Below are 20,764 nucleotides of genomic sequence, written 5' to 3' on the forward strand. Positions count from 1 at the left end.
AAAAGCCTTACTGAAGTCCATGTAGACTACATCAACTGCACTACCCTCATCCACACACCTAGTCACCCCCTCGAAAAATTCAATCAAATTGGTTAGACATAATCTCCCCCTGACAAAACTATGCTGACTATCCTTGATTAATCCTTGCCTCTCCAAGTGGAGACTAATTCTGTCCCTCAGAATTTTTTCCAATAATTTCCCTACCACTGATGTTAGGCTCACTGGCCTGTAATTGCCTGGTTTATCCCTACTACCCTTCTTGAATAATGGTACTACATTAGATGTCCTCCAGTCCTCTGGCACCTCACCTGTGGCCAGAGGTGTTGTGAAAATTTGTGTCAGAGCCCCTGCAATCTCCTCCCTTGTCTCACACAGCAGTCTGGGATACATCTTGTCTGGGCCTGGGGATTTATCCACATTTAAGTCCACTAAAACCTCAATACTAATTTGTTCAAGTATATCACAATCCCCCTGCCTGATTTCTATGCCTACATCGTCCTTCTCCATAGTGAACACAGATGCAAAATATTCATTTAAAACCTCACCTACATCTTCCAGCTCTACACTATTTATTCTACTGCTATTTGTCTCTCCCACTCCTATGCAACTCCTTTCTGCTTGCTAATGTTTCATTCTGGTGCATATCCCCCAGTCAAATTAGTTTAAAGCCTCCCCACAGCACTAGTTACCACCCCCCCAACCCAGAGGACATTGATCCCAGCTCTGTTGAGTTGCAACCCATCCATATTGAACAGTTCCCTCCTGCCCCAGAACTCATCCCGATGCCCCAGGAAACTGAAACTCTCCCTCCTGCACCATTTCTCCAGCTATGCATTAACCAGTTTCATCCTACTAATCCTATACTTACTAGCACCTGGCACTGGGACTAATTCAGAGATTACTACCTTTGAGGTCCTACTTTTTAAACTTCCTCCCGAGCTCTTGGAAACCAATTGCAAAATCTCAACACTTTTCCTTCCTAGGTCATTGGTTCCCACATGGACCACTACTTCTAGCTGTTCCCCTTCCCCTAGTGATGTCCTTTTTCCTGGCACCAGGGAAGCAACACCATACGGCAGTTGCAGAAACACTAGTCTGTCCCCCTGAACAGTCCTCTGTTCTTTCAGATGGTGTCCCACTGTGCATTTCTGTATTATTGTTGATACATCAGTGGTATTTGTGGAAGCTCAATATCATTTGATCACCACAAGTTATCCATTGGATTTTGGCAAATAAATTTAACAAAACAAGGCCTTCAGGGAAAGTAATATCTAGGATAAAGTAGAATCCTAAATTCTTGCGCTTCTAGTGAAGCAGAGGATTAAAAACCTGACTGCTTACCTGTCCCAGACATCCAGAGGGTCATTACCAGAATAAAATCGGATTTCTGCCTCAAAAGCCCTGAAAAATATACATTAATAAAATGACATTGTTAACTGATGTAAGGCTCAGTGTTCACATTTGTTGAACACAGACAGCTATCAACAGTGATGGACATTAATTTAAGTGTTATGAAATGGCTGCAAGTCAGACAATCCATGTGTGGAAAATGAGGTATATAAAAACTATATTTCTGATATTAACAATGTGTTTAGTAAGTCAAGAATCATTGCCTGCTCTCCAGGTGAGATGCTGAGCAATCCAATGTCATTTTAATACACCCTAGTCAGCAAACCCTCAACTTCCAAAACCCTCAACTTCCACCACCTAGAAGGACAAGGGGCAGCAAGAGCATGGAGACACCATCACCTCCCAAGTTACCCTCCAAGTCACAGCCATCCTGACTTGGACATGAATCGCCGTTCCTTCATCGTCGCTGGGCCAAAAACCTGGAACTTGGGAGCACCTTCACCATGCCGTGGTTCAAGGCGGTGGCTCACCAACCACCTTCTCAGGGACAACTGGAGGTGGGCAATAAAGGCCGGCCTGTAGCCAGAGAATTTTTAAAAATCCTTTACAACTACAACTGTCCACATAGAACCAAGATGACAATATAAATATTATTTGAAGAGTACTAGCAGCAGAAAGTTGCCCCTGCAGTCTCTCTACCCAATTGCTATTTAGGGTGCCAACAGTAGAAGAAATAGAACTGCCGAGCATTAAATCAACACAAACTGGAGCTTACTTCAATGAAAACAGAAATTTCTCCCAAGACCGTCCATTTCTCTGCAATGTTACAGATCGTAAATACCTGCATGTCTGAATTTGCCAATGAAAGTCACAGAAATAGAGCTTACTCCTTTAATTTATTTAAAGGGCCTTCCACACAATGGTTGGTTTTCTCTCTCATCCATGCAGATGTTTGAAGGTTACTTGCTATGTGCCCTGTTGTGAAAGCATTCAATCCTTCCAATGAAACAAAGGAATAGGGATCACGATCAGGTGGATCACTGGGTGACCTCAACAGGAATGACTAAATAATTAAAAGCAAAATATTGCAAATGCTGAAATTAGAAAAAGCTGAAAACACAGCAGCGAGTCAATCAGCAACTGTGGAGAGATTGTTGGACATGGAAAACTTTGGGGTCAGGTTTGAAACTGTGATACAAGATGCTGCCAACTTAGTGGGCACATCAGCTCTGAAGAGAAAAGTCAATAGGGAAGGCACAGCCCCACCTCACTCTTCACACCCCAAACCAGGACTATATTCGAACAAGGAGCCTTTCCTCCGCACCACCCCACCCCTGTCTGACTATGAACTGCCATGCACTAGCAACTAGAGGGTGGGAATTTAAATCCCACCATGGCCAGTGGTGAAACTAAAATCAAGACATCTGGTGAATTGTAGGTTGGCACCAGGGAAATGGCCATGAAAGCTGCCAATTTGTTGTCCGGACCCAACTGATGCACTAATGTCTTTCAGGAAAAGGAATCTGACAGTCCTTCCTGGTATGGCCTACACACGACTCCAGTCTCAATGCCACCTGAATTGGGCTTGCAAGCCACTCAATTGTACAAACAATTGCTATGAAGCAAGGCAGCAGCCTTTCCTGCTCAGGACAACTAGGGCTAGACAATAACCATCGTTGCCAGAACTACCAACATCAAAAACAATAGAAATATATGCACTGGTAATGGTGTTCTCCCTAACCAAACTGATTGCACTTCTAGGTATTCTGGTTAGGTGCAGTGATATTGAAGGGTCTTCTCTTCCTATGGGCAGACACCCTCAGAAGCTACTGACATTTCAAATTCTGGAATTTAAGACAACTGCATACACATTTTAGGTGTCACTAATTATCAGGGTGATTCATATACTGTACTTTTAAACTCATTATCATGATTCAAGCTACAGTGCAAGACTCCAGTTTTAGTAAGATCATGTGCCCAAATACAGCATGCTTGTCCCCCTCTTCCTATATTCACAACCACACTGAAATCCCTGATAATGCAGTAGTGGTTCCCCCAAGAAGTCAAATGAACAGTATTACTCACAGTTTCTGCTCCTGGATACTGATCTGACTTGGGCCTTCATGCTGTGCAAGTACATCCTGAAGTGTACTCACGTCTCGGCCTTGTTTCAAAGGCTGCACATTCTCCTTACTCAGCTCCCAGTCTGCTTCTGCCATTTTACCAGATTATACGGCCTTCACAAGCAGAACCCTGCAAATGAAGACATGCAGTGTTTCCCATCAATCTAATCATAGGAGGTCAGGCAAAACATTACCCAAGATTAATTGATGTATGGGGAGGGTGTAAAGGAGAGGAAAGAGAAGAGCAAGTTTGAGAAAGCACCAACACACACCAATAGTCATGAGCCGGAGACTTGATGCAATTCTACACTAATTTAATTTGACATTGAAGTAGCATTAAATTCCATTTTAATTAATCCCAAAGATATATATCCAGTTACTGTAATCAAAAGATGAATTGTATATCACTAGGAAAGACCACACATGACTAGAGGTTTCCACTTATAGCAGGAGATGGTTTTGACACAGCAAGCTATGACCTGGAATGCACTGCTTGAAAGGGTGGTGGAAGCAGATTCAGTAGTAACTTTCAAAAAGGAATTGGAATTAACAGTGAAACGGAAACATTTGTATGGCTATGGAGAAAGCGCAGGGGTGTTGAACGGTTCCTTCAAAGAGCAGACTCCGGTACGATGGGCCAAAGAGCCTCCTTTTGTGATGCATGATTCCAAGAACAACTTCACAACAGCCAATGGGGAGGGGAGGGGGGGGGGGGGAAAGACTGAAAAGACCTAGAATTTGCACTGTATTACATTTGTCCAATTTCTACAAATTTTAGGTAGAGAAGCAGGATTGCAGTCAGTTCCAACAATCAGTCCATTCAACACAGCAAGCTCCTCCAATGGAGGAGACGATAGACAATGGGGGAGAAATTCAGTTGGTTAGTGCCTCCAGTTAGCGCCCGCCAATGAATTAGCGCCAGAGCGAGGCGACTCCAGGGCCGCAAGCTAAATCCAGTCACCCTTTAGCGCCGCCGCTAACACCTGGTGCTTTAGTACCAGGCAGATCGTGTGCTCAGAGTGCCTGATCTGCCAAATTGATTATCGCCCCCTGCCTTAGTGCCTCACCCTGACAACAGGAAGCGGAGGCATGAAGCAGGTGGATGGCGGCTCCAGAGGCAATATTTAAAAGAGTCGCCGCAGCTGTCAGGTTAGTGCTGTTTCACTGCTTCCTTGTCAGTTTGACATTGTGCAAGAGTTTAATTCAGTAATTTAAAGGTTCTTTAGTGTCAGGAGTGTTGTGGCTGCTAAAAATGTTACATTTATTCTGGCAAAATTTCAAAGTGTTGCACATCGTTACATTAATGGGGGCTGTGCTGGCAGTCGACCTCGCCCTCCAGGATCTACGGCGGAGGGAGCGGAGGCAGTGAGAAAAACTGGAGCATGTGGAACAGAGGGAGGAGGAGGACCATCAGGGCTCTCAACAGGAGGCCTTACCCTCCGAGGGTATTCCGAGAGCACTTCTCCTACCTCCAATTAAGCAAGGAGCAGTGCATTAGAAGGCTCCGCTTCAGCAAGGATGTAGTCACCGAACTCTGCCACCTCCTGCAACCAGACCTCGAGCCTCAGATCAGGGCGACCTCGGCTCTCAGTGGCAGTCAAGGTCAGTCGCCTTCAATTTCTTCATCAGCGGTTCCTTCCAATCTGCTACGGGAAACATGGCTAACATCTCGCAGTTCGCCGTCCATCGCCGCATCCGAGAGGTCACAGAGGCTCTCTACAGTAGGAGAGGGAATTACATTTCCTTCCCCATCACCAGAGAGAAGTAGGACAAACGTGCATGTGGCTTTGCCAGGATAGCGGGCTTCCCCATGGTGCAAGATGCCATTGACTACCCATGTGGCTTTGTGGGCACCTCATAACAATCCCGAGGTCTTCTGTAACCACAAATGCTACCACTCAATGTGCGACCACAGACAGCGAATCCTCAATGTGAATGCCCGCTATCCTGGCAACAGCCACGATGCCTTCATCCTGTGCCAGCACTCTTCCAGCCACATCAAGCTCGCGGCTGGCTGGTCGGAGACAAAGGCTACCCGCTCTCCACCTGGCTCATAACACCTCTCCGCAACCCCAATACTCCTACTCAGCACTCATACAATGAGAGCCATGCTGCCACCAGGAACATCATTGAGCAGACCATTGGGGTGCTCAAGCAACAGTTCCTCTGCCTTGACCAGTCAGGAGTCCTCCTCCAGCACTCAGCTGAGCGGGTGTCCCATTTCGTCGTGGTCTGCTGCATGCTCCACAACTTGGCCATCATGAGGGCCCAGCCCTTGCCACCAGGAATTGCAGGACCACCTCAGAAGGAAGAGGGCGAGGAGGAGGAGGAGGACAAAGACGAGGAGGAAGAAAGAAAGACTTTCACGACCACTGGACATCTCAAAAGCATTTTACAGCCAATGACGTACTGAGTGTAGTTACTGTTGTAACGTAGGAAACGCAGCAGCCAAGTTGCACACAACAAGCATGGCATCAAGCGGAGACTGAATGAGAGCAGTCGGAGAATCAATGTCACCAAGCATAGATTGCATTACAGCACTAAGACGTTGCTTGGCTTCCGCCCGTGCTGCAACGGAAGCTGCGACATCGCCCATCACACGCGGCATGAGGCCTGGACTGCAAATGATGGGTTCCATGGTGTGCGCAGAGCTCTGTGCAATGTTGGAGGCGGACACCTCCACGCTCCTTACAATTGCTATGGGGCTCTTGGGCACCTATCATCTCCGTGTGCATGCCCATCACCCTTCTTGTGAACGCCTCCCCATCGAGGTCCTCATCCGAGTCCTCTGCAGCAGAAGTCGTACGAAAACTCGCCCTCCGGGTAGCGGACTCTCGAGCAACCCTTTTCCCCCTGGCCTTGCAGCAGCACGCTCATCCCCAGTGCATCACCCTGTGCAGATCCTGCTACTATACTAGCCTCTAAAGAATGCGTAGTATTTGAGCTGCTTGCTCATTATCTGAAAGCATAAAGGCACACGTCGGGTTAATGCGAGGGGGGGGGGGGGGGGGCAAGGAAGGGAGAAAGGCACGCATACAGCATGATTAGCTGGAAAGTGCAAAAGTCTTGTGGGGTGAGGGGGAAGTGGGATGCGAGAAGGAGTAGGGATGAACATACTATTGTTGTCCCAGAGGGTCAACATCGCTGGTGGCCACTGCACCCACCACCCAATGATTTGCAGCACTCTTTCCTCCAGTTCAAAGTGGCTGGGTGTCAGGTTGTCCCCCACCTGTGCACTCATGCTCCCTCCTGTTGAGTGAGTGAGTGTGAGTGAGAGTGTGAGTGAGTGTGTGAAGCAATGTGTTTGGGTGATGTGCCTGCCATAGTTGAATTGCTGTCATTGTGTGCAGGGTGCGAGATGTGGGTGTGAGTTTGGTAAGTAGAGATCGTTGGTGGCCGAGTGCTGGGGGTGTGGTGCTTTGGGCAGTGTGTGAAGACTGTGGTTCAGATGGTGGTATGTAGCATTTGTTGAAGCATTGACTCACCCTGACCACCCGAGCGAGGTCGTTAAATTTCTTCCTGCACTGCGTGCGGGTCCGAGACATGCTGGGCTACCTCCCGCCACATGGTGTGGAAGACTTACAACGAGTGCCTCCTGCCATTTGCCAGGTAGAGCACTGCCTTCCATCTTTCCACTGCAAACACCAACACCTCCAATACATGGTCACAGAATCGGCAGGCTCTCTCCCTGGGGTGTGGATCTGCCTTCATTACGGCTGCTCGAGTCGTCCGGCTCCTTCTCCTTGACCTGCTGGCCGAGACGGCTGCACAGCCAGCAATAATGAGAATGAGGTTCTGCAGCATCAATGAACCTCCCGAAGAACTGGAAAGAGCCAGTGGCAATGATGACTTGTGATTAGACTGCACCTGATATTGATCAGCGCTTCGAGTTTAATGCCACTGAGCTAGGCCATTAGAGCTTGATTTAGTGCTCCAAACCTTTTTGTGCAATGAGACTGAATTTTGCATGTAGTCTGAAGCATTAGCACCTGGTGCTAATTCTCAAACTTTTCAAAAGTTACCGCCCATTCCTGGGCTATAATGAATTTCTCCCCCAATGTCTTTCAAATCAAAGGTTCCAGTTTCAGATCAGTTATCTCAGCAAGGATCAAAGGATCACCAGGGAAGCTACAATTAACCACAGCACCATTTGAATAATAATCCCACTTTTATCTTGATCTCAGGAAACTAAAGAGTGATCAACAGATACTTTATATGTGAACAGACATAAAAAGGAAACATTTTTCCAAGAGCACTTCATAAAGTCAGAATGTCAAAACGCAACTAGTGAACTAATAAAAATTCACTCGTCACCTGATGAAAATGGCCATTCACTGAATGAAGTAGGTAATTGCATTGTGGCTTCTGGTTGAATTGCAGCTTCCAATTGATTGGTAATCAAACCATTCATGCAAGAATAATGCATAGCCTCCTTTAGGCTTAGGAACACCACCTCCAAGTCACACACCATCCTGACTTGGAAGTATATCATCGATGGGTCAAAATCCTGGAACTCCCTCCCTAACAGCACTGTGGGAGTACCTTCGCCACATGGACGGCAGTGGTTGAAGAAGGCGGTTCACCACCACCTTCTCAAGGGCAATTAGGGATGGGCAATAAATGCTGGCCTTGCCAGCGATGCCCAGATCCCATGAAGGAATAAAAAAAAGGCACATGATAATGCTTGGCCTCCCCGGTGAGCATGAATGGTTTGCTGTATATTGTATGCATTTTCCAGCTAGGCTACAGTAGCATAAAATATAAAAGTGACCAGTGAAGAACCATAAGTGGAGATCAAGTAGAACATTTCTTTCTATTTGAAATATAGCTCAACGTCTAGTCACAAAAACAGAAAATGCTGGAAAAGCACAGATGTAGAGGATAGACAAGTTAAGGTGTCAGATGCAGACCCTTCAAAATTGTTATAATGGCTTAATAGTGCGATTTATCTGTAAACATTTGTTCATTCAAATCAAAACCCCTCAATTTTGACCATTAAATCTCCCCTTAACCTTCTCTGCTCAAAAGGAGAACAATCCCAGCTTCTCTCATCTCAACATAATTGTTGTGTTTTGAGTTTTGCTTCAATGAAGTTTGTCCCAGTTGTTACCTGAAGGGGGTGCTGGGGGGCTCGGTTTTACTTTGTCTTTCACTTTCAGTTTCGGGTTCTGCTATGCAGACAATGTGCTGTAATGTCCACCCACTTACTCAGTAAATAGTAAAAGGTTCATTCTGTCTCCTCTATTCATTACTGTTCGGTCAAGATGCAATAATAATGAAGTCCCTCATCCCTGGTACCATTCTAGTAAATCTCTTCTGCAGCCTCTTGAAGGCCTTGACAGCCTTCTTAAAATGTGGTGTCCAGAATTGGACGCAATACTCCAGCTGAGGCCTGACTAGTTATAAAAGGTTTAGCGTAACTACCAACGCACACCAATAGGCTTGGTATGATTCTACAATAATTAATACTACTATGGCCAAGATTAAATCAAAGTGGTATTACAATGCAGAATAAAACATTCTAGCAGTTACACTGTAGACCAGAATTGCATTCTCCTGAAATCACTTCTTTCATCCTCCATTAACCCCACTCCTGTCTAGTCAATGTTTAGTTTTGGATACAGCAAAAAGTGGCAACGCTATTGGCATGAATAGACCTCCTACTTTCTCTTCTCTGCCCCCTCAGCAATTGTACAAGTGACTCGTCAGACTGCTTGTCCGACATAGTTCTGGATGAGCAAAAATTTTCACCAATTAAATATTGGTAAGAACGAAACCATTGTTTTCAGCCCCTGCCACAAACTCCATTCCCTAGCCACTGACTCCATCCCTCTCCCTAACATCTGTCTGAGGCTGAACCACAGTTCGCAATCTTGGTGTCAGATTTGACCCTGAAATGAGCTGCCGACCACATATCCACAGCATAATTAAGACCGCCTACTTCCACCTCCGTAACATCGCCCGTCCCCACCCTTGCCTCAGCTCATCCACTGCTGAAACCCTCATCCATGCCTTTGTTACCGCTAGACTTGACTATTCCAACACACTCCTGGCTGGCCTCCCACATTCCCATGTCCCGTTCGCCCATCTGCCCTGTGCTCACTGACCTACATTGGCTCCCGGTTAAGCAGCGCCTCGATGTATAATCGTTAACTTTTGGTGGCCGTGCCTTCTGTTGTCGAGGCCCTAAGCTCTGGAATTCCCTCCCTAAACCTCTCCGCCTCGCTACCTCTCTTTCCTCCTTCAAGACGCTACTTAAAACCTACCTCTTTGACCAAGCTTTTGGTCACCTGCCCCAATTTATCCTTATGTGGCTTGGTGTCAAATTTTTGTGTTTTAAAATACTCTTGTGAAGCGCCTTGGGATGTTTTACTACATTCAAAGGTGCTTTAGAAATACAAGTTGTTGCATACAGATCCCAGAGTGAAATGCTTTCATCCTTTCCCAAGCCGAGGTATCAACTACCAGCTTGGCTCAGTTGGCAGCACTCTCGCTTCCGAGATACAACTTTGTGGAATTAAGTTCTGCTTAAGCACCATCTACACTGACACTTGCGTGCAGTACAGAGCGAGTACTGCAATCCTTCGGATAAGACCGCAAACTTGACATCCCATCTGTCTGTTCAGGCAGAGGTTAAAACTCCATGGAGTTATTCAAAGAGAATGTCCAACATTCGATTATCCAACAGTAACTGACCATCCATTCCATTATTTGTGGGATTTTGCCGTGAAGAAATTGGATGCTATGTCTGCATGCGTAAATGAGTGCACTCCAAAAGTAACTTGTGTGAAGCTCGGAGGCGTAATAAGGCATTGTGTAAACTGCAGATCTTGTTTCTCTATGCAGCAGCCTGCAAACATGGCTACCTTGATAATCTGACTTAATTAACAAAATGGAATTCTGTTTTACAATGTAATGGACATGATCACAGAAAGTGACGGGGTTGTCCATTTTCAGAAGTCACATCAATACTCAATCTTCAACGACAGCTTGATGAGTAAAAGTACTGTGCCACACAAACAAGGTGGCCAAACTCAGTCCCTGGTGCATGCCATTTTAGGCAAGCTGAACTAGATGCACATGAGGCACTATAACTGGTTTCACAAACCCCATGCTAAGGAAAAGAGAGAGAGAGAAATAAGACAATTAAGCCAAGGTAGCTCCCCCAAGTGACCATTATATAAGGTCAGTCTAGACAAGCTATTGAACAATGATGGTCATCACAGCCAGGTCCCATCTGACATGCACATATACATACTTTCCAGCAGGACTCACTGGACAGTGATCAGAAGCAGGAACTCTGCCAGATTTTTCCCCTCCCTAGCTCAGAGATGCTGAGCTGCGCCACTGATGCGTTAGGGAACTGGGTAAGGAATCAATAATAATTAACACAGTTGGGGAGGGGGAGACAAATGAATGGAAAATACATAAATCCAGTTAAGGGAAAAGCTGCAAGTGCTGGAAATCTAAAATAAAAAAAACAGGAAACACTGGTATTACTCAGGTCAGACAGCAGCTGCAAAGAGTGGGCAGGTTATTGAAGTTTCAGATCTAAAGACTGGACAATAAGCAGGAAATTTACAGAGTAGGAACAGGAAAGATACACCAGTCACAAAAGGAGTAAACAGAACACCAGGAATGAAAAAGTATAGTTATGAGGAGATACTGGTATTGTGCACATTGAAGCAGAGGAGATTTTTTTAAATGACAAGATATTAATAGAACAAAGAGGAAAATAGCATTTTTTTTTGATTGGGGAAGACATCAACCAGGGGTTATCAATTTAGAACTACCAAGTGTGAGAAGATTAACAGGAATTTATTTACAGAGCATGGAATGCTTGGAAAGTTGTATAACTATTTTAAATAGAAGATAAATGAAAAGAAATAACTTGCATTTATAGCACCGTTCACAACCGTAGGACATTCCAAAGCACTAACTCACTAACCCCAACCACAAATAACCTCAAACCTTAAATTAACCCCGGACCCCAAGCCCCAACCAACAACCCCTTGATGGCGCGGTAACACTGTACCATTGTGCGGTTATGAATGAAGCAGCTCAGAATGTAAAAGGGTTGGGGTGGACAAGCTGCAAACGGCCACACAGAATTCGACACCCCCCACCCCCCCTCTCTCGCACAGATGCTGAGCGATCCGTAAAGCCCAGCCTTCGTCTCCCGCACCGGGAACCAGCCAGCCAGCCAACCACTACCAAAGGGGGCAAGGTGAGCGACACCCACAAACATTTACCCCCAGCTCCCCTGGGCGCTGCTCCTTACCCACCCCCACGGGGCTCGCGCTCCTCACTCACTCACCCACCCGGGCTCGTGCCCCTCACTCGGCCGCCCCCCGCTCCCTCCCACGCGCCCCCGCTCCCTCCCGCCGCTCCCTCGCGCCCCCCCCCGCCGCTCCCTCGCGCGCCCCCCCCGCTCCGCGCGCGCCCCCCTCGCGCCCCCCGCTCCCTCCCACGCGCCCCCGCTCCCTCCCGCCCCCCCCCGCCGCTCCCTCGCGCCCCCCCCGCCGCTCCCTCGCGCGCCCCCCCCGCTCGCCCCTCGCGCGCCCCCCCCGCTCCACTCGCGCGCCCCCCCCGCTCCGCGCGCGCCCCCCCCCGCTCCGCTCGCGCCCCCCTCGCTCCGCTCGCGCCCCCCTCGCTCCGCTCGCGCCCCCCTCGCTCACTCACGCCCCTCGCTCGCTCGCGCGGGCTCGCGCTCCTCACTCACTCACCCACCCGCCCGGGCTCGCGCTCCTCCCTCACCCACCCGCCCGGGCTCGCGCTCCTCCCTCACCCACTCACCCACCCGGGCACGCGCTACTCACCCACCCACCCGGGCACGCACTCCTCCCTCACTCACCCACCCGGGCTCGCGCTCCTCCTTCACCCACCCACCCGGGCTCGCGCTCCTCCCTCACCCACCCACCCGGGCTCGCGCTCCTCCCTCACTCACTCACCCGGGCTCGCGCTCCTCCCTCACTCACCCACCCACCCGGGCTCGCGCGCCTCACTCACCCACCCGGGCTCGCGCGCCTCACTCACCCACCCGGGCTCCCGCGCCTCCCTCACCCACCCACCCGGGCTCACGCGCCTCACTCACCCACCCACCCGGGCACCCGCTCCTCCCTCACCCACCCACCCGGGCTCGCGCTCCTCACTCACTCACTCACCCACTCACCCGGGCTCGCGCTCCTCCCTCACTCACCCACCCACCCGGGCTCGCGCTCCTCACTCACTCACCCACCCGGGCTCGCGCTCCTCACTCACTCACCCACCCGGGCTCGCGCTCCTCCCTCACTCACCCACCCGGGCTCGCGCTCCTCCCTCACTCACTCACCCAGGCTCGCGCTCCTCCCTCACTCACTCACCCGGGCTCGCGCTCCTCCCTCACTCACTCACCCGGGCTCGCGCTCCTCCCTCACTCACTCACCCGGGCTCGCGCTCCTCCCTCACTCACTCACCCGGGCTCACGCTCCTCCCTCACTCACTCACTCACCCACCCGGGCTCGCGCTCCTCCCTCACTCACCCACCCACCCGGGCTCGCGCTCCTCCCTCACTCACTCACCCACCCACCCGGGCTCGCGCTCCTCCCTCACTCACCCACCCACCCGGGCTCGCGCTCCTCCCTCACTCACTCCCCCACCCACCCGGGCTCGCGCTCCTCCCTCACTCACTCACTCCCCCACCCACCCGGGCTCGCGCTCCTCCCTCACTCACTCACTCACCCACCCACCCACCCGGGCTCGCGCTCCTCCCTCACTCACTCACCCACCCGGGCTCCTCCCTCACTCACTCACCCACCCACCCGGGCTCGCGCTCCTCCCTCACTCACTCACTCCCCCACCCACCCGGGCTCGCGCTCCTCCCTCACTCACTCCCCCACCCACCCGGGCTCGCGCTCCTCCCTCACTCACTCACTCCCCCACCCACCCGGGCTCGCGCTCCTCCCTCACTCACTCACTCACCCACCCACCCGGGCTCGCGCTCCTCCCTCACTCACTCACTCCCCCACCCACCCGGGCTCGCGCTCCTCCCTCACTCACTCACTCACCCACCCACCCGGGCTCGCGCTCCTCCCTCACTCAATCACTCACCCACCCACCCGGGCTCGCGCTCCTCCCTCACTCACTCACTCACCCACCCGGGCTCGCGCTCCTCCCTCACTCACTCACCCGGGCTCGCGCTCCTCCCTCACTCGGGCTCGCGCTCCTCCCTCACTCACTCACCCACCCACCCGGGCTCGCGCTCCTCCCTCACTCACTCACTCACCCACCCGGGCACGCGCTCCTCCCTCACTCACCCACACGGGCTTGCGCTCCTCCCTCACTCACTCACCCACACGGGCTTGCGCTCCTCCCTCACTCACTCACCCACCCACCCGGGCTCGCGCTCCTCCCTCACTCACCCACCCACCCGGGCTCGCGCTCCTCCCTCACTCACTCACTCCCCCACCCACCCGGGCTCACGCTCCTCACTCACTCACTCACTCCCCCACACACCCGGGCTCACGCTCCTCCCTCACTCACTCACCCACCCACCTGGGCTCGCGCTCCTCCCTCACTCACTCACCCACCCGGGCTCGCGCTCCTCCCTCACTCACTCACCCACACGGGCTCTCGCTCCTCCCTCACTCACTCACCCACCCACCCGGGCTCGCGCTCCTCCCTCCCTCACTCACTCCCCCACCCACCCGGGCTCGCGCTCCTCCCTCACTCCCCCACCCACCCGGGCTCGCGCTCCTCCCTCACTCCCCCACCCACCCGGGCTCGCGCTCCTCCCTCACTCCCCCACCCACCCGGGCTCGCGCTCCTCCCTCACTCACTCACTCCCCCACCCACCCGGGCTCGCGCTCCTCCCTCACTCACTCACTCCCCCACCCACCCGGGCTCGCGCTCCTCCCTCACTCACTCACTCCCCCACCCACCCGGGCTCGCGCTCCTCCCTCACTCCCCCACCCACCCGGGCTCGCGCTCCTCCCTCACTCCCTCACTCACCCACCCACGCTCGCGCTCCTCCCTCACTCACTCACTCACCCACCCGGGCTCGCGCTCCTCCCTCACTCACTCACCCACCCGGGCTCGCGCTCCTCCCTCACCCACCCGGGCTCGCGCTCCTCCCTCACTCACACGGGCTCGCGCTCCTCCCTCACTCACACGGGCTCGCGCTCCTCCCTCACTCACACGGGCTCGCGCTCCTCCCTCACTCACACGGGCTCGCGCTCCTCCCTCACTCACACGGGCTCGCGCTCCTCCCTCACTCACACGGGCTCGCGCTCCTCCCTCACTCACTCACCCACACGGGCTCGCGCTCCTCCCTCACTCACTCACCCACACGGGCGGGCACTCACTCACCCACACGGGCGGGCACTCACTCCCCCACCCACCCGGGCTCGCGCTCCTCCCTCACTCACTCACTCCCCCACACGGGCTCGCGCTCCTCCCTCACTCACTCACTCACCCACACGGGCTCGCGCTCCTCCCTCACTCACTCACTCACCCACACGGGCTCGCGCTCCTCCCTCACTCACTCACCCACACGGGCTCGCGCTCCTCCCTCACTCACTCACCCACACGGGCTCGCGCTCCTCCCTCACTCACTCACCCACACGGGCTCGCGCTCCTCCCTCACTCACTCCCCCACCCACCCGGGCTCGCGCTCCTCCCTCACTCACTCACTCCCCCACACGGGCTCGCGCTCCTCCCTCACTCACTCACTCACCCACACGGGCTCGCGCTCCTCCCTCACTCACTCACTCACCCACACGGGCTCGCGCTCCTCCCTCACTCACTCACCCACACGGGCTCGCGCTCCTCCCTCACTCACTCACTCCCCCACCCACCCGGGCTCGCGCTCCTCCCTCACTCACTCACTCCCCCACCCACCCGGGCTCGCGCTCCTCCCTCACTCACTCACTCCCCCACACGGGCTCGCGCTCCTCCCTCACTCACTCACCCACACGGGCTCGCGCTCCTCCCTCACTCACCCACCCACACGGGCTCGCGCTCCTCCCTCACTCACTCACCCACACGGGCTCGCGCTCCTCCCTCACTCACTCACTCACCCACACGGGCTCGCGCTCCTCCCTCACTCACTCACTCACCCACACGGGCTCGCGCTCCTCCCTCACTCACTCACCCACACGGGCTCGCGCTCCTCCCTCACTCACCCACACGGGCTCGCGCTCCTCCCTCACTCACCCACACGGGCTCGCGCTCCTCCCTCACTCACTCACCCACACGGGCTCGCGCTCCTCCCTCACTCACCCACACGGGCTCGCGCTCCTCCCTCACTCACCCACACGGGCTCGCGCTCCTCCCTCACTCACCCACACGGGCTCGCGCTCCTCACTCACTCACCCACACGGGCTCGCGCTCCTCCCTCACCCACACGGGCTCGCGCTCCTCCCTCACTCACTCCCCCACACGGGCTCGCGCTCCTCCCTCACTCACTCCCCCACCCACCCGGGCTCGCGCTCCTCCCTCACTCACTCACTCCCCCACACGGGCTCGCGCTCCTCCCTCACTCACTCACCCACACGGGCTCGCGCTCCTCCCTCACTCACCCACCCACACGGGCTCGCGCTCCTCCCTCACTCACTCACCCACACGGGCTCGCGCTCCTCCCTCACTCACTCACCCACACGGGCTCGCGCTCCTCCCTCACTCACCCACACGGGCTCGCGCTCCTCCCTCACTCACCCACACGGGCTCGCGCTCCTCCCTCACTCACTCACCCACACGGGCTCGCGCTCCTCCCTCACTCACTCACCCACACGGGCTCGCGCTCCTCCCTCACTCACTCCCCCACACGGGCTCGCGCTCCTCCCTCACTCACTCACCCACACGGGCTCGCGCTCCTCCCTCACTCACTCCCCCACACGGGCTCGCGCTCCTCCCTCACTCACTCACCCACACGGGCTCGCGCTCCTCCCTCACTCACTCACCCACACGGGCTCGCGCTCCTCCCTCACTCACTCCCCCACACGGGCTCGCGCTCCTCCCTCACTCACTCACCCACACGGGCTCGCGCTCCTCCCTCACTCACTCCCCCACACGGGCTCGCGCTCCTCCCTCACTCACTCCCCCACCCACCCGGGCTCGCGCTCCTCCCTCACTCACTCACTCCCCCACACGGGCTCGCGCTCCTCCCTCACTCACTCACTCACTCCCCCACCCACCCGGGCTCGCGCTCCTCCCTCACTCACTCCCCCACACGGGCTCGCGCTCCTCCCTCACTCACTCACCCACACGGGCTCGCGCTCCTCCCTCACTCACTCACCCACACGGGCTCGCGCTCCTCCCTCACTCACTCACCCACACGGGCTCGCGCTCCTCCCTCACTCACTCACCCACACGGGCTCGCGCTCCTCCCTCACTCACTCCCCCACACGGGCTCGCGCTCCTCCCTCACTCACTCACCCACACGGGCTCGCGCTCCTCCCTCACTCACTCCCCCACACGGGCTCGCGCTCCTCCCTCACTCACTCCCCCACCCACCCGGGCTCGCGCTCCTCCCTCACTCACTCACTCCCCCACACGGGCTCGCGCTCCTCCCTCACTCACTCACTCACTCCCCCACCCACCCGGGCTCGCGCTCCTCCCTCACTCACTCCCCCACACGGGCTCGCGCTCCTCCCTCACTCACTCACCCACACGGGCTCGCGCTCCTCCCTCACTCACTCACCCACACGGGCTCGCGCTCCTCCCTCACTCACTCCCCCACACGGGCTCGCGCTCCTCCCTCACTCACTCACCCACACGGGCTCGCGCTCCTCCCTCACTCACTCCCCCACACGGGCTCGCGCTCCTCCCTCACTCACTCCCCCACCCACCCGGGCTCGCGCTCCTCCCTCACTCACTCACTCCCCCACACGGGCTCGCGCTCCTCCCTCACTCACTCACTCACTCCCCCACCCACCCGGGCTCGCGCTCCTCCCTCACTCACTCACCCACACGGGCTCGCGCTCCTCCCTCACTCACCCACCCACACGGGCTCGCGCTCCTCCCTCACTCACTCACTCACCCACCCACACGGGCTCGCGCTCCTCCCTCACTCACTCACTCACCCACACGGGCTCGCGCTCCTCCCTCACTCACTCACCCACACGGGCTCGCGCTCCTCCCTCACTCACTCACTCACCCACACGGGCTCGCGCTCCTCCCTCACTCACACGGGCTCGCGCTCCTCCCTCACTCACACGGGCTCGCGCTCCTCCCTCACTCACTCACTCACCCACACGGGCTCGCGCTCCTCCCTCACTCACTCACTCACCCACACGGGTCGCGCTCCTCCCTCACTCACACGGGTCGCGCTCCTCCCTCACTCACTCACTCCCCCACCCACCCGGGCTCGCGCTCCTCCCTCACTCACTCACGCCCCCACCCACCCGGGCTCGCGCTCCTCCCTCACTCACTCACGCCCCCACCCACCCGGGCTCGCGCTCCTCCCTCACTCACTCACGCCCCCACCCACCCGGGCTCGCGCTTCTCCCTCACTCACTCACTCCCCCACCCACCCGGGCTCGCGCTCCTCCCTCACTCACTCACTCCCCCACCCACCCGGGCTCGCGCTCCTCCCTCACTCACTCACTCCCCCACCCACCCGGGCTCGCGCTCCTCCCTCACTCACTCACTCCCCCACCCACCCGGGCTCGCGCTCCTCCCTCACTCACTCCCCCACCCACCCGGGCTCGCGCTCCTCCCTCACTCACTCACCCGGGCTCGCGCTCCTCCCTCACCCACCCTGGCTCGCGCTCCTCCCTCACCCACCCTGGCTCGCGCTCCTCCCTCACTCACCCGGGCTCGCGCTACTCACTCACCCACCCACCCGGGCTCGCGCTCCTCCCTCACTCACTCACCCACCCACCGGGCTCGCGCGCCTCCCTCACTCACCCACCCGGGCTCGCGCGCCTCCTTCACTCACCCACCCACCCGGGCTCGCGCTCCTCACTACTCACTCACCCGGGCTCGCGCTACTTACTTACCCACCCGAGCTCGCGCTACTCACTTACTTACACACCCGGGCTCGCGCTGTTTCTTTCGTGCTGGCCGATTTGAATTTAAACCGCCAGTTTCCGCCCCCGCCGTATCATCCTTCCTCATTGGCTCCCGATCCAGGCACTTCTCGAATCAAAACAACTTCATCGATAACAGCGAGGAATTGTTTTATACAGGCGATACGGCACTCCCGATACTGGCTTAGAATTTTTTTTAATTACATTCTGCCTCGACTGTAATTGTACATGAATCGATTTTTTTTAACTTTCAGATTTCCAGCACCCGCCGTGTTTTGCTTCTGTATTTAAATCTGATTGGTCACCGTCCTCAGGGGGGCGGGCAGCTGGCGCAAGGCACTCTGGTCCATGTAGTTTGTCTGGCCATTTTGCCTGCGAGCCCTTCGATTGGAGAGTTGCTTCTTCTTATTTAGAAATCGGACATCTCTGCATACTCCTTGTCAAATGTTTCCATTATAAATACTTTTTTCCTAGACTAGAGACCTGCCACTATTCTGAAGAAGAGCAATGGAGTTTTCCCCGGTGTCCTGGCCAATATTTATCCCTCAATCAACATCACTAAAAAGTTTATCTGATCATTATCACATTACTGTTTGTGGGAGCTTGCTGTGCGCAAATTGGCTGTCACGTTTCCCTAATTTACAACAGTGACTACACTTAAATAGTCATTAAAGTCTTTGGGACGCCCTGAGGTCGTGAAAGGCGCTATGTAAATGGAAGTTCTTTCTTTTCATTGGTTGCAGCAGGACAGCAGAAAACATTAAGAGAGAGAGAAAACATGTCAACCTTGACCAAAGGTTCTAGAGCTACGATGCCTCCTGACCCATTCCTGAGAGACGCCACTTCCCACACCAGGGCTTCCTGTCACTGCACCCCCACACCTGAGGTGAGCCAAAACACCACCAAACAGTGGGGGAAAATAGCCCGTGATGATTTCTTCGCCTTTCCCAAGAGACGGTGAGACAAACTGCTGATTGAATTCTCAAAGCTTTATTTCAGGCAAGCCTCTCATTTGAAATATTAACAAGTGCTCCTGAAAGGGTGGTGGAAGCAGATTCAATAATAACTTTCAAAAGAGAATTGGATAAATACTTGAAAAGGAAAAATTTGCAGGGCTTTGGGGAAAGAGCAGGGGATAGTCACTACAAGCCCACCGACTCCCACAGCTACCTGGACTACACTTCCTCCCACCCCGCTTCCTGTAAGGACTCTATTCCATTCTCCCAGTTTCTCCATCTCCGCCGTATCTGCTCCGACTATGCCACCTTCCACACCAGTGCTTCAGACATGTCTTCCTTTTTCCGCAACCGAGGATTCCCCTCTACCGTGGTTGACACCGCCCTCGACCGTGTCAGTTCTATCTCCCGCACTTCTGCCCTCACCCCTGCCCCTCCCGGAACCATGAACACTTTCACCCCACCAGCCTCCACATTCAACGGATCATCCTCCAGCATTTCCGCTACCTCCAAAGTGATCCCACCGCCAAACGTATAAGAACATAAGAAATAGGAGCAGGAGTAGGCCAATCGGCCCCTCGAGCCTGCTCCGCCATTCAATAAGATCATGGCTGATGTGATCCTAACCGCCAATCTACTATCACAGAACCATCTCCTGAATGTAACAGAATTAGACACACGAAATAGGAGCAGGATCAGGCTACCTGGGCCCGCTCCGCTACCCACAGGGCCATGTCCGATCCGAACCTAGACTCGTGTCCAAATTCCTGCCCGCTCCCCGTAACCCTTAATTTCCTTTACTTCTAGGAAACTGTCTATTTCTGTTTTAAATTTATGTAATGATGTAGCTTCCACAGCTTTTTGGGGCAGCATATTCCATGGACCCACCACCCTCTGAGTGAAGTAGTTCCTCCTCATCTCAGTTTTGAAAGAGCAGCCCCTTATTCTAAGACTATGCCCCCTAGTTCTAGTTTCACCCATCATCGGGAACATCCTCCCCGCATCCACCCAATCCAACCCCTTCACAATCTTATATGTTTCAATAAGATCGCCTCTCATTCTTCTGAACTCCAATGAGTAGAGTCCCAATCTACTCAACCTCTCCTCATATGTCCATCCCCTCATCCCCGGGATTAACCGAGTGAACCTTCCTTGTACTGACTCGAGAGCAAGTATGTCTTTTCTTAAGTATGGACACCAAAACTTGTTAAGTCTGTGTGTTCTAGTTGTAATTACTAACACAGACTACAAGATTAAAGTTCAACAGGTCTTTACTGGTTGGAGGTCAGGACTAAAACTAAATACAATATTACTACACAGTGCTTAT

At 54.4% G+C, this 20,764-nt stretch overlaps 1 protein-coding gene across 3 annotated transcripts in view; it reads right to left on the reverse strand.

Moving 5' to 3' along the window:
* Positions 1-18,754, reverse strand: part of bub1bb (BUB1 mitotic checkpoint serine/threonine kinase Bb) — a 67,856-nt gene extending 49,102 nt beyond the window's left edge. Inside the window, exons 1-3 of one of the 3 annotated variants that reach the window (XM_086003639.1) lie at positions 18,483-18,754; positions 3,436-3,603; positions 1,342-1,401 (exon numbers count right to left, since the gene is read on the reverse strand). In XM_086003639.1, the coding sequence (XP_085859765.1) occupies positions 1,342-1,401; positions 3,436-3,569 (194 nt within the window). In that variant the 5' untranslated portion in view covers positions 3,570-3,603; positions 18,483-18,754. Of the gene's footprint in view, positions 1-1,341; positions 1,402-3,435; positions 3,604-18,474 lie in introns of all 3 variants that reach the window. The other 2 variants (XM_086003637.1, XM_086003638.1) reach the window with 2 other exon arrangements.
* Between the last annotated feature and the right edge of the window lie 2,010 nt (positions 18,755-20,764).

Source organism: Somniosus microcephalus, chromosome 12 (genome assembly GCF_052327205.1).
Source record: "Somniosus microcephalus isolate GS21.2 chromosome 12, FLI_Smic_1.0, whole genome shotgun sequence".
NCBI lineage: Eukaryota > Metazoa > Chordata > Chondrichthyes > Squaliformes > Somniosidae > Somniosus > Somniosus microcephalus.